This window comes from Anticarsia gemmatalis, chromosome 1, assembly GCF_050436995.1.
Source record: "Anticarsia gemmatalis isolate Benzon Research Colony breed Stoneville strain chromosome 1, ilAntGemm2 primary, whole genome shotgun sequence".
In the NCBI taxonomy this organism is placed as follows: Eukaryota; Metazoa; Arthropoda; class Insecta; order Lepidoptera; family Erebidae; genus Anticarsia; species Anticarsia gemmatalis.
This window is the reverse complement of record NC_134745.1, coordinates 1,319,258-1,331,637: the sequence shown is the minus strand read 5'-3', so window position 1 is coordinate 1,331,637 and position 12,380 is coordinate 1,319,258. Positions and strand designations below refer to the sequence as shown.

The window sequence follows — 12,380 nt, the reverse complement described above, 5'->3', positions numbered from 1 at the left end:
GTAGGCTTCATTATTACTTGTTTTATTAATTGTTTCTAGACTCATGATTAATGCGGATAAAGCACGGAACAAAACACAAAATCTTGATAAGATTTGGCTTCTCATCATCCTTTGGACATAAAATTATGTAAATGCGAATGTTTAAGCTGCGCCTATTTATTGATGACAACTAGACTAATGTACGTTTCTGATATTTACTATGGGCATTTTCAAAAAGCAGTCGTTTTCGGTATCTTAGAACTTCTGCTTTGGAAAGCATAACTTCTGGCTGCGAAAGGCGAACTTTAACTCCCAGGAGGGATTTGTGTAAATTGATAAGCCTTGCGTTACCTATAAATGTATGGTTTCTAATGCAGAGCTTTAGTTAAAAGACAAGTCCTTAAGTTTAATGGAATATTTGCTCTCTTTGCAATAATTTATAGCTTTTTTAAACTAACTAGAAGGAGCTGGCTACTTCAGGGAACTAGTGGTAAGGGTATTAATGGTCATCACGAGTGCGTTAGACGTGCGGTCGATCTAAAGTCCTATCCAATTAAACGATAGCGGTAGAGAACGACTGATCGATTTGTACCACCTTTAACCTTTTACTAAATACTGTTTTAAATGAGTTGTTAAGCTGAACACGTTAATTGTTTAATCATTTGCTTGCCTTAGAAACAATAAAGGTGAACACTTAACATGTCGTGACAGGCGCTGTTATGAGGTGAATCGTTTTTTTAACTAATATATAAGAATGTATTTTTGTTTCGTTTCATTTATAAGTTTTGTTGAAGTTATGCATCAGCTTGGCATAAGAAATGTTATAGAAGCTATTTGAGTAATTTTTTTTGTTATTATACCTTATTCTACAATTTAGTATCTAAAATTGTAATGTTAGATACCTGTTGCAAGATAAGTTAGGATCAATTACAAAATCCGTAAATCTGGATTTTCAGGTACACGTCTAGGCATTTTTGCATCATTCTGAATATCTGCGGACAGATGCTAGGTATAATTTAATTAATCGTTCATGTATGTAGAAAATTGGTTGTTTGTTACAGATTGTGTGCAATAACAGAGCTATAACGCTTTCAATTGTGGTCATGAATACAAATCGTTTGTTTTGAATTTTAATATTGACTAAATACACATTTACAATTGAAGTGATATAATAATAATATTTATGCCTTTTATGACCACTGGGCCCTGAACAGTGCAGAAGTCGGATTGGGCACTTAACAAGTAAAAGCTACAATCTTGGGCAAAAAATTTAATATAGTGCTGTGAGGGGCAAAGATGCGTTGCGACATGGCATAGTTGAAATACGGAAAAAGACACCGATCTCTTAAGTAAGTAATTTTCTAAACTCCTGAAAATTATATTTATAATTAGCAAAGCGGGTCCGTAAAAGAATTTGACTTACATGGACAAATAATCCTATACAAAAGCTCTAGTATCATGTTTTAATTTTAATGTCTTTATCTAAACACTAGCGTGCGTCATAAAATACAAGCGTATTCTACATTGTAGTGCTTTCAATGTTTCATACAGTATTATGTGATATTGTGCTCCAAGCGTTGACAGTAGAAATATATCGGTTCAAGTTTTAATATTCAAGTTGCTTTACAGTGTTGGAATAGGTTTAAAAATATATTTAGCTCACTGCACTATTTTATCAAAAGGTTCTTCTCGACTTTTCATGAAAGGTATAAAATATTTCCAACTTCTAACTTACGCAAAATAAAATAATGGTTATGCTTTAAAATAAATGATTAGTACCTAAGGATCGCACCAGGGGGCATTCTCTGGTCTTGGCTTACCTCTGTAGGATGAAGGTTTGATTTTATGTATGTGAGCACGTATATTACACGTGATCATCTGGTTGTATGCTTTGGTAACCAGAAACTGATAAACTATTATTTATTTATTTTAAACTGAAGACTGCAAATTCACTTCTTAAAATTGTTAAGCAACATTTTTATCGTTTGTAATGGATTTCAAACACAAAAAGCCTTTAAAAAGACAAAGAAGAAAATATAATTATGTTTGTAAACCAAAACGGGACAAAGTAGAGTCAGCAAATAAAACAAAAACTTATAATATAATAACCGGGGGTCGATCTGTAGCGACCGCAGATTAATCATATTGTGCCCGAAATAAATTTGTATGGAGAGTGAAAATGTCCGCGAGTTTTGATGCCCACAAAACAAAGGAATGAAGGATATTATTAATGGCAAACGTGCCTTTGTAATAGACGCGGTGATATTTTAAAATTATTATGTTTCCACTTTGTTTGTTGTACTTTGGATAGTTCTAAAAGGCAATATCTTTATTCAATAATAAACGCAAGAGCGTTCTTTCGTATTTCGTCCGAAAAATGGTGAACCAAATGATTAAGGCTCCTAAAATCGCTCGTGGGGCATGAAAAGTTTTGGACATTGGATGATAAATCAGTAGCCATGCAAGTCGGAATCTGTTAGAATAGTACCTACCTATGTAACTAGCTTAAGGTAACCGGTTATAGAAAACCTACGATCTCTTTTTCACTGGTATATTTTTCTTCCTACTCGTATTCTCAGTTGTCACCCCGGGGGACAGTGTTAGAAGAGACAACTGAGGACCCTTTTCACCAATAGAAAGAACTTAATTTCTTCAATGTGGTTGTGAGAATTATCGCTCTTGATATGCGAGACATCAAATTACTACCTATCTGTAGTCCGTTCGTGGCCTTAATGCTTTCTTCATGTGTCCTTCCAAAATTCAATTAATCTCACATCATTGTAGTACAGACTCCCACGGTCGATAGCGTCCATCTCTTTTCAAGTGCTACGTTTAAATTGAAAGCGCTCGAACAGCCCGCAGTGTAGCGCGTAGTGAGTGTAGATAAACTGTACTTGTTTGTTTTAGCTGACAGCTCTGTGATTTACTGTGTTTGTATCCGAGGCCACGAGTCACTGTATCTGTCATTCATTTAACCGCCAGTTGACTGGACCGACCGCATAGGAAATTTCTCCCATTTTAGTTTAGAAATTATGGGGAAGGATTTAATGGAACGAATTGGTTTGCTGCAAAACGTTCATACAATTCATAAAGCTCTACCCCCTTTCCGAGCTAGTGGTAGATTCAGTAATAGTAACGACTATCATATTTGACCTAAATGAATAAATGATTTGATTTTGATTTTCTGATTAAAATTGCTTTTGGCTTTTATACTATTTTTTTAAGCTCAGTTTTGGTCCAAATTTTGTAATGTCTGTTGCAGCAGCTGTCAATAACATCAAAGGCTGTCTAAGTGTCAATTAGCTGTAAAGTTGCACAAAGCACCAAAGAGTGTACAAAAACTGTTGCACTCCATTCGCAGATGGAGCAAAATAGTATTTTTATTAACCCATAGGCTTTGAGTCTACCATGCCGGCTAAGTGCGAAATGGGGATTTGCATGACCCCAAGAAATGTGTTTATAAGCATTGAAATTCTATTGTCCGAGTTGTTTGCTCTAGTGGACAAATTCAACCACAATAGATATGGAAGGTTATTAAACAAAACCCGCACCCCACAACCCGAAAAACAAAGGTCAGAATCCATTCATGTGTAAACCACCCTTAGAAAAGGTTCGTCCGTCGATTTATAGCTAGCACAGCGTCGTATATTTCGGAAATCAAGCTCGCTTCAAGCATGCTAATGTGACTTGTGACCGTTTAACTTGAATCGGTTTAGTTTCCCTCAACAACTTGGGAATTTCTTCATGCTCGACTAAAAGCCGGGCCTCGGTTGCCATTTGCATATTTTAGTGCGTCGTAATGGTAAACGTTTGGACGGAGAAGGAAATTCGGTGCTGCGCTTAATTGCGTACATAATAGGCTCAATGAGGAACACGTATTAAAACGCTTTGTCTCACTGCCCGTTTAAAACGGCTAACTTATTTTGCTGTGCAATGTAGATGGATATGAGTATTTATTTGCATTTTGCGAAGAAATTATTAAAGTTTTTGAAGGTCATGTCATTGTGTCAACATCATTTTAAACTGTCGTAGGTCTGCAGACACGTCACCGATAACAGAAACATAAAAATGTCTTTCTTGTAATTAATCGCAATTTTTCAACCACTTAATGAAAATATTGGCTCCTTAAAATAGACTTATAAGGTTAAAAAAAACTAATATATTTTTATTCCAATTACCATGAATTATATTAAAGACACAACCGCCACTATCAGAAGACCAAATTAACATTTAAATTTTCCGCTATCGATTTCCATTCAGAGACAAATTCATTTGCATTTGCACAAAAACCTTCAACGGCGCCAATAAAATAGTGTTTTTTTTGTCGCTTAAAATGTGCATTTCCTACCAGTACATTGTCTCTAAAATAAACTGAGTTCGGCTTGGATGAACATGATGAACGGATGAACGTTGCAGATGAATAGATTACGTTTTGTTTGATTTAGATCGTAAAATAAACTATATTTCAAGATTTTTTACGAGTAAAAAAAACAGCCGTGATTAGCAAAATCTCGAACTTTACGAACAAGTTTCTATCTGATCTTTATATCACTATAAAAATCTGATCTATTAATTGTATGATGTTCCGACTTATTCCCACTTAAGTACTCGTAGTCTCTTAAAATAAGTTTGGTGCATCAAAGTACAAGGAATTGTCTGTATTTTCTAAAAATATTGTTGTTTCATAACATAAAACCGGCTTATTACTTATGGATAATTATTTCCAAATTGTATAATTTGCTGGCTTTACTAGCTTTGGAAATTGAGCAATTTAGTGACTCTACAATCTATTTACTACTCTCCGTAAACAGATATATGTATTACACTGCTGCTTAGTTACACATTAATTAGTGAGACACGTGATTAGGTTTAGTATTTCTACTAGCCCTATTGCCATTGCTAAAGCTAATTGAGATTATTGATTTATAGTTCCAGAGAATACTGTAACTCTAGTAAGATTTGCTACTGTACTGTAAAACTAATGAGTTTTGCTAAAATAAAACAGGATCATTGGTTTCCTTGCCATATTTATATGTCAAGCAAATAGAGTTTAAAACTCTTTGTTATTCCTAAACGAAAGCTACGCCTAGCCGTACCTACTACAATTATTTTTATGCGTGACATTATTCTACTCGTATTTGTATGGTTTAAACTAATATTTTGTACTGATACAAATTTAGTTTAATAAGTGAACAGGCTGCGTCGCTAACGAGGGCGGCAATTTGCCGAGATTGCCGACTCATTAAGGTTTCTCTTATAATTACTTATCTATTATACCCTCGAGTTGAGCCCTCGTTAAGACTAGGTGCGTTATGTTAGGCTCATGATCTGTTGCCATTTAATGCGGAAACTTACAGGCTAAGTTTCTGTTGTTGTTCTTTAAAGTTGAATGTTTCGTTTCGAAATTTTCTGACGATAATGTAGTGTATCGGAGATATAACCACATTTCAGATATTGTTGTCCAAATTTATATAATAATGCTCAGGTATGTAATACCTATTGTAAAAAGTCATTAAATTTATTTTGCACTTAATATTTGTTCCTTTTAATTTGTTTCTTTATATTATACTTGCGAAAATTCATAGATTGTCATCGTTGGGTCCCATATCAAGGTCATATCAAGGTCCCATTTACTTCTTAATAATAATAATAATATATGTCAGTAAACGGACTGTTGCTTTTTCGGACAAGTCGTGACTCTGGTCATAGTTTTAAATTATGAGATTATTTGCAAATAGTTGTGTCGCGTCGCCTACATTTTGTCATACAAAAACCAAAGAACTAACAAAACAATCTGTTTGAAACATTATTTACAATTTAGTTTTTGTTAAACGCTACCCACGTTTTTCTCTGTATGTAAATACAACCTGTTTAACATAGATTCGATTATGAAATATTTAAAATGTGACATTTACTAAAATGGAGACTGAAAATTTTGAATTTGCATGAATAATTGTTATTGCGCTAAGTGTCTCCAAATGTTTTGTGATAGAGTCAAAAATATTCGCCTAACTTAAACTTGTTTAGTTGGGGCTAAAAATAGGAATTCCTCTCATTTACAAAGCTTTTTTACACTGGAAAATCTCTAATTTAAAATATCGCCAGAAGTTGGAAACCAAATCTATTTTTTTTGCATTTTGCATTAAACAAGCATAATTTCAAAACTTATTACTTTACATTAGAATTACTTCATATAAACTCCCAAACATACATTTTCCGCTACGTTTGTCGTTACTTACAACTGCTTATTGTAATGATTGTGTGTGACGTCATCATCGTACGATTTACCGCACGACCGAATATAGTACAAAGTCCAAGCTTAGCACAATCATGGTGCGATCAACACATACTCTAGTTATCATGTGGCGCGATTGTCTTTAGTAGACGACATAAATAACTTACTTTCATGTAACTAATAATTGAACGATAAACACTCTTTAATTTTATTCGGGTTCTAAATATAGTACTTTCGTAGTTCTTTTCGTAGGTCTCGTCTAGGTCTCTCGCAGCGTTAAATCTTTTTGGCCAGTCCTCTGTAGTGTCCCATTGCTGCTTATTCCTTTTTTAATAAAATTATATTAGTGCATGTTTCCTCTAAAACAATGGTTCCCAATCCGTGGCCCGCAGACCACTGGTGGTCCGCAGAAGTCAAGGTACGGTCCAAGAATGATTTAAAAAAAATGTATTTCCAGGATGATTACCACTTTATTTTTGATATACTTACATGGTTGTCCCTGCTTACAAGAATAATATAAAAGTGGTCCCGGACTAAGAAAAGGTTGGGAACCTCTGCTCTATAAGATAACATTGCCTGGGTAGTCTTTTTGATCTATACCGGTAGTCTTACAACTTCAGATATAGGCCTATCTATCTAGACGTAACAGATGTTGCTGATCACCAAATAATCCTAGCTTAATCCCTGTCTTAAGATAATATATAGTATTGAAATCGGTTGTACGTGTATACGATTGTAGATTAGAAACTCGATCAACGTGTTTAGGATATGTTTATGAATTCACTACGAACGAAGGATACAGGGTTCTAAATGATATCATCCATACTAATATTATAAATGCGAAAGTAACTCTGTCTGTCTGTCTGCTACTCAATCACGCCTAAACTACTGAACCAATTTGCATGAAATTTGGTATGAAGATATTTTGATACCCGAGAAAGGACATAGGCTACTTTTTACCCCGGGAAAATGACGCATTTCCCGGGAAAATTCAGGTGGCGAAAGAAGTCGCGAATAATCAATATTATAATGACATTAAATTAACAAAATTCCGTTGTCATGGCAACTGTTTTAATGGCGGATATGCCTTAGCGCGACTTCGTTATATTATGTGATATAAATAATTTTAAGAATATTTTTCGTTAAAAAAAGCATATTTTATATCATCACGCTACGACCAATAGATAGATAAAAAAGTGTTACAAAACGTGGAAAATTGTGACCCATTCTCTCATATGTGACGCAAGCGAAGGTGCGCGGGTCAGCTAGTTGTAATATATTTCAATAAGTTATCTGTCTACCTTAAACAATCCCAGTGGATCCAAAGATTAACTAACTTGTAGGCTTAGGATATTGATACATTACTGTCTAGTGCCTTGATTATCTCTTACAAGAAAACGTATTATATAATAATCTATACTAATATTATAAATCTATACTAATAATATAAAGCTGAAGAGTTTGTTTGTTTGTTTGTTCGAACTTGCTAATCTCAGAAACTACTGGTCCGATTTAAAAAAAATCTTTCAATGTTAGATAGCCCATTTATCGAGAATGGCTATCTAACATTGAAAGATGGCTATAGGCTATATATCATCACGCTACGACCAATAGGAGTAGAGTACCAGTAAAAAATGTTACAAAAACGGGGAAAATTATGACCCATTCTCTCTTATGTGACGCAAGCGAAGTTGCGCGGGTCAGTTAGTTTACGATAAAAGGACAATGAGATACATAGGTAGGCAATCTTTTTATTAATAGTTGTACTATAATAGACACGTGGTATTCATTCGCTATCGATATGAGGTGTATCTTTACATATAGGGAACACGACAATACTTGACTGCATGTCAATAATGAACAATATTATTCTCTTTATCACAAATGTGAACGACCGTGACCCAACGTTTATAGTAGACAATAATCTTATCAAAAACATAAGTGTTTTACAATTTCTCGACCATTAAATTGATATATTGTAGCAATTGATACATATATCTGACTAAACCGATCAATGTACCTGTGCACTTTTTTGTTATATTTTTATGCTGGTCATTCTAATGACAAAGTTTTTTAAGCCGTTCTAAAATCTTTCGTATAGACTAACGAATCTGTTCCTATATGAAAACTCCCGGTGCCGACCGTTAGCCTACCTTCCTAGGCAATAGAAACGTTAGCTAAAATATCACTATGTTTCCACTGGCTGCCACCCATCCACGAAATTTTCACTCGCGTTCATTTCATTTTATTTCAAAATGATTTCTCGGGGTACTGAAGCGCGATTCTCTACAGTCAGTACTATCAAGAATAGGGATTTGAACTTTTAGAATGTTCTATTACCATAGTTCCTGCGGCGCGTTCCTAGGGGCGCTGATCTGATTTATATACAAAGTTTATGGATAGCGAACCGCTGGTCTATAGTCGATATGGTAGAAAATCCCGCTACTGTTAATTTTGTATACATATACTACTGTCAACGATAAATTATAGTAACAGGTATACGACAATAGTTGTTAACTTATTGGGACCTATAGCAACAAGAATGATTTCCATACAAAACCCAAGCAACTTAAACGACGATGTTTGATTACATAGAAGGCGAGCGATTTTCCCACAGTGACTGTCAAAACAATCTCATGGGAAGCGAGCTGTAGTGTCATTGTATTGACGGAAATGACATGCGTGTTGTTCTTCACCGTGTTGTATAACAATGTTCATTTTGAGCTATATGAACACTCATTGTGACTAATTATGTACAGTAATTATTGTTTGATCGATATGTTCAAGCAGTTTGGCTTTAGCATTGAAATTATTAATTATTGTACCTTATTATTGTGTATACTAATGTATACTATTATATTGTTCACGTATGGTTTATGTCCTATCCCTTCTCTTGCCAATGGTATCTAGTATCTACTAGTTTAGTATTTTAAATTTATGATATCTTTTTGTAAACCTATGTTCTCCTGCTCTGGTTTAGAAGGTTTGAAAGGTCTCGCCGAGATCGAAAAAAATATTATTGTTGAAAAATTTTTCATTTCCATCAAATGTATCTTATTATATTTGCTAGTGGATGCTTTTCTCTAATATAATAATAGACTAAGTCTATTGTAAACTTAATATTTCTCAGAACTAGCCGTCCTTAATATTTACAAACATGAAGCATGCCTTTAACTGAGGAAAATAGTTCAAATACCACACACATATCACAAAGGTCTTTACAAGTGTCTGTACAATCGTGTTCACAGACGTAAGTGATAAAATGATTATCTATTATACAATTGACTCACTCACTTATCAATAACAAAGCCGGTGTTTGTCGTTAGATATTGAGAATATGATTCTTTGGTGGTCCTAGTTATTTATATTAGCTGATCAAGGCAGTGGCTTTGATTCCTCGGTCGGGCTAACTGCTGGAAGCGGGCTAAATTTGAGAAAATAACCCAACACGCTCTTGGACTACATGGTGGACTCAATGCCTAACCCCTCCCCCTCATTTGGGAGGAGACACTTGCCCAGCAGTGGGTCAATAATGGGTTAAAAAATATATAACTAAATTATTTTCTCAAATTTAGCCAGCTTTCAGCAGTCAGATACTTAAGTTGTCGAGTATTCTCGGAATAAAAAGTTAAACGTAATGTTTATTAAGATAACACGGTTTCTGAACCTGTTTACATCATACATTAAGGTTCACATAAAAATAAAACAATCTGGTTTAATTGCGACCGTGAATGTATATCGCTATTGATAATAATATGACTCAATAGTTGTATTGAATGGGACCTGTAAATAAACCTCGTAGCAATCACTTGATTGTTGACAGACACACCGTCTGTCACAGCTATCATTGTACTCGTCACACTCAGCAGCCGGACGGAGGGTGCACAGGAAACACTTCATTCAGCCTCCGATTGTAGGAAAATGGAAAACAGTCACCGGCCGACCGCCGCGCGAGTCACACGCCCGTGCCTCGCTTGAAACATAAACAAACGCGCGCGGGAAAACTGACAATAACTTAAATATAAATCAACAAATCCCAGTGATATTTAGATGCCAAATTCTGACAATAAATCGACAATAATATAAAATTATTTTCTTATAAATATATAAAATGACGGATATGAAGAATATGGAGGTATGCGGGAGTGTTATGGATGGGGTCGCAGAGAAGGGAGGCGTGATGGAATCTCCTAGTAAGAAGTCGGGTGCGGCTGAATACCAGGTGTTCCCTATTAGATGGCTGGTTTTGTTCGTGTTCGTGTTCTACTCGGCCTCTAATTCGATGCAATGGATACAGTACACTATAATCCAGGACGCGGTGGTGAAGTACTACGGGGTGACGAGTATCCAGGTTTACTGGACGTCGATGATCTTCATGATTACGTATATACCTCTGATCTTTCCTGCGAGCTGGCTTTTGGACAAAACTGTAAGTAGATTCCCTCCAATTTGTTTTAAACTTAAAGTTTTGTTGTTCCTTATTTCATCTACAGCTAAGTTTTTAATCTAGTGCTAAGCCATGAAGTGAAATCTAGTGTTAAAAATGTTTAACGTAGTGTTAAAGTTGCCAAAGTATCAGGCTTTTGAATACTCGAATGTTATGAGTGAAACGAGATAAACCGGTTACGTGTGATTATGATAATGAGTAACAATAAAAGGAAACAAGTTTATTTGTAATTTCCTTGTACAAAAAACCCGATTCGATTTGTTGATTCATATTTTGCAAGTGAGAAATATGTTTTAGTGTGCGAAATTATTATTAATTGAGATTTATATGAATATAAGGAAAGTTTTTAAGGATACCCTTACAAACGTTCCTTATATATTGGATAAATGCGTTATTGTATGTAATATACATACACATGTAAATATACATATAAATGTGAAAAAAAATGCTGACACAAAATAATTAAAAAAGTGGATAGCACTTTGTAACACAGAAAAACTAAAAATAATATAAATCTAATAATAAAAAAGTTTATTAACAATAAAAATCGTATTGTGTTTGATAAGGAAAAATAATGCAGCCTTAAATATAAAGGTCAGGTGTACACTGTATACAAACGAGGCAATACATAACGTAGGTATTGAGAATCGGTAAAAAACTGCGAAATTAAGAATACATGCAATTACTGGATAATGGAAAATATGGCTCTTCAAAATACTTGTATGGAGGTTAGAAGTCTTAAAACTTAACCTAAACTTAATCTTTCTAAAACACCTTTTTTATGAAATATTCTACCTAATCAAAGATTCGTAAACAATGTTCTTCAAAACAAATGTATTAATAAGATACAATATTTTCAATTCTAAATTTAAACTAACTAATTACAATAATGTACCAAACAATCAACAAATAAATACACATTTTCTTAGATTATTATCTTCTTAGAAATTAAAATTATAAAATATCTAAGACATAGTCATTATAATGTGACAAGAGTTCCCCTTTATCTTTTATTATCTTAACTTTTAATTAAAACTGCTCTTCGTTCTGAATATTCTTTACATCGCTGGCTTCATAAACATTGAACCGACGGAAACACAAAGCAGGCAAAAAGACCCCGCAATGGACTTTACAAATGTGAGTGCTTGAGTTAAAAGATCGTTTATGTAGTAATAGGTGTAAAATATGTATATACATAGATATAGTTCCTCTACAATTTTAATGCATGACAATTTTCATATGCTACAATATTGACTGAAACTTATAAATAATTTTAGCGAAGTCTATACCATCGTTTAGAAAGATGGGCTTGTTTATTACCTGCAAATATGTATGATGTTTTTGATGATTCTGCTAGCCTTTCAGTATTTTTTTAATACGTCATCTTCCGCGCTTATAATTGCTATTGTATCGCGGGGACTTTTACAAATATACAAATTAAATAAATTTTACGGTCCTATTGTAAAAATAAGGCTACAAGAGGCCTGATGGCCGGATCACTTAAGATATTCTTCTTTTTAATGGGATAAGGCAAAACTTACCTCGGCCTGAACATCGAACATAGAACCTTGCAACATCTAGTCGCGTACCATTCGGACTACAGGGGCAATAGAAATGCGTCTACTAATCATAGTGCGATAGCTTCAAGATTACAAAAGTGATGCATCATATTATTTACAAATGCATTGTTGCATTAAGTAGATACACGTTTGATTATCT

The 12,380-nt window shown here is 34.3% G+C and overlaps 1 protein-coding gene across 2 annotated transcripts in view; it reads left to right on the top strand.

Annotated features, from left to right (window-relative positions):
- Positions 1 to 12,380, top strand: part of HisT (Histamine transporter) — an 83,121-nt gene that overhangs the window by 16,840 nt on the left and 53,901 nt on the right. The window contains exon 1 of one of the 2 annotated variants that reach the window (XM_076135710.1): positions 10,087 to 10,643. The exons of the other annotated variant lie outside the window; for it this stretch is intronic. Within the exon in view, the coding sequence (XP_075991825.1) occupies positions 10,326 to 10,643 (318 nt within the window). The 5' untranslated portion in view covers positions 10,087 to 10,325. Of the gene's footprint in view, positions 1 to 10,086; positions 10,644 to 12,380 lie in introns of those variants that run through there. 2 annotated transcript variants of the gene reach the window in all.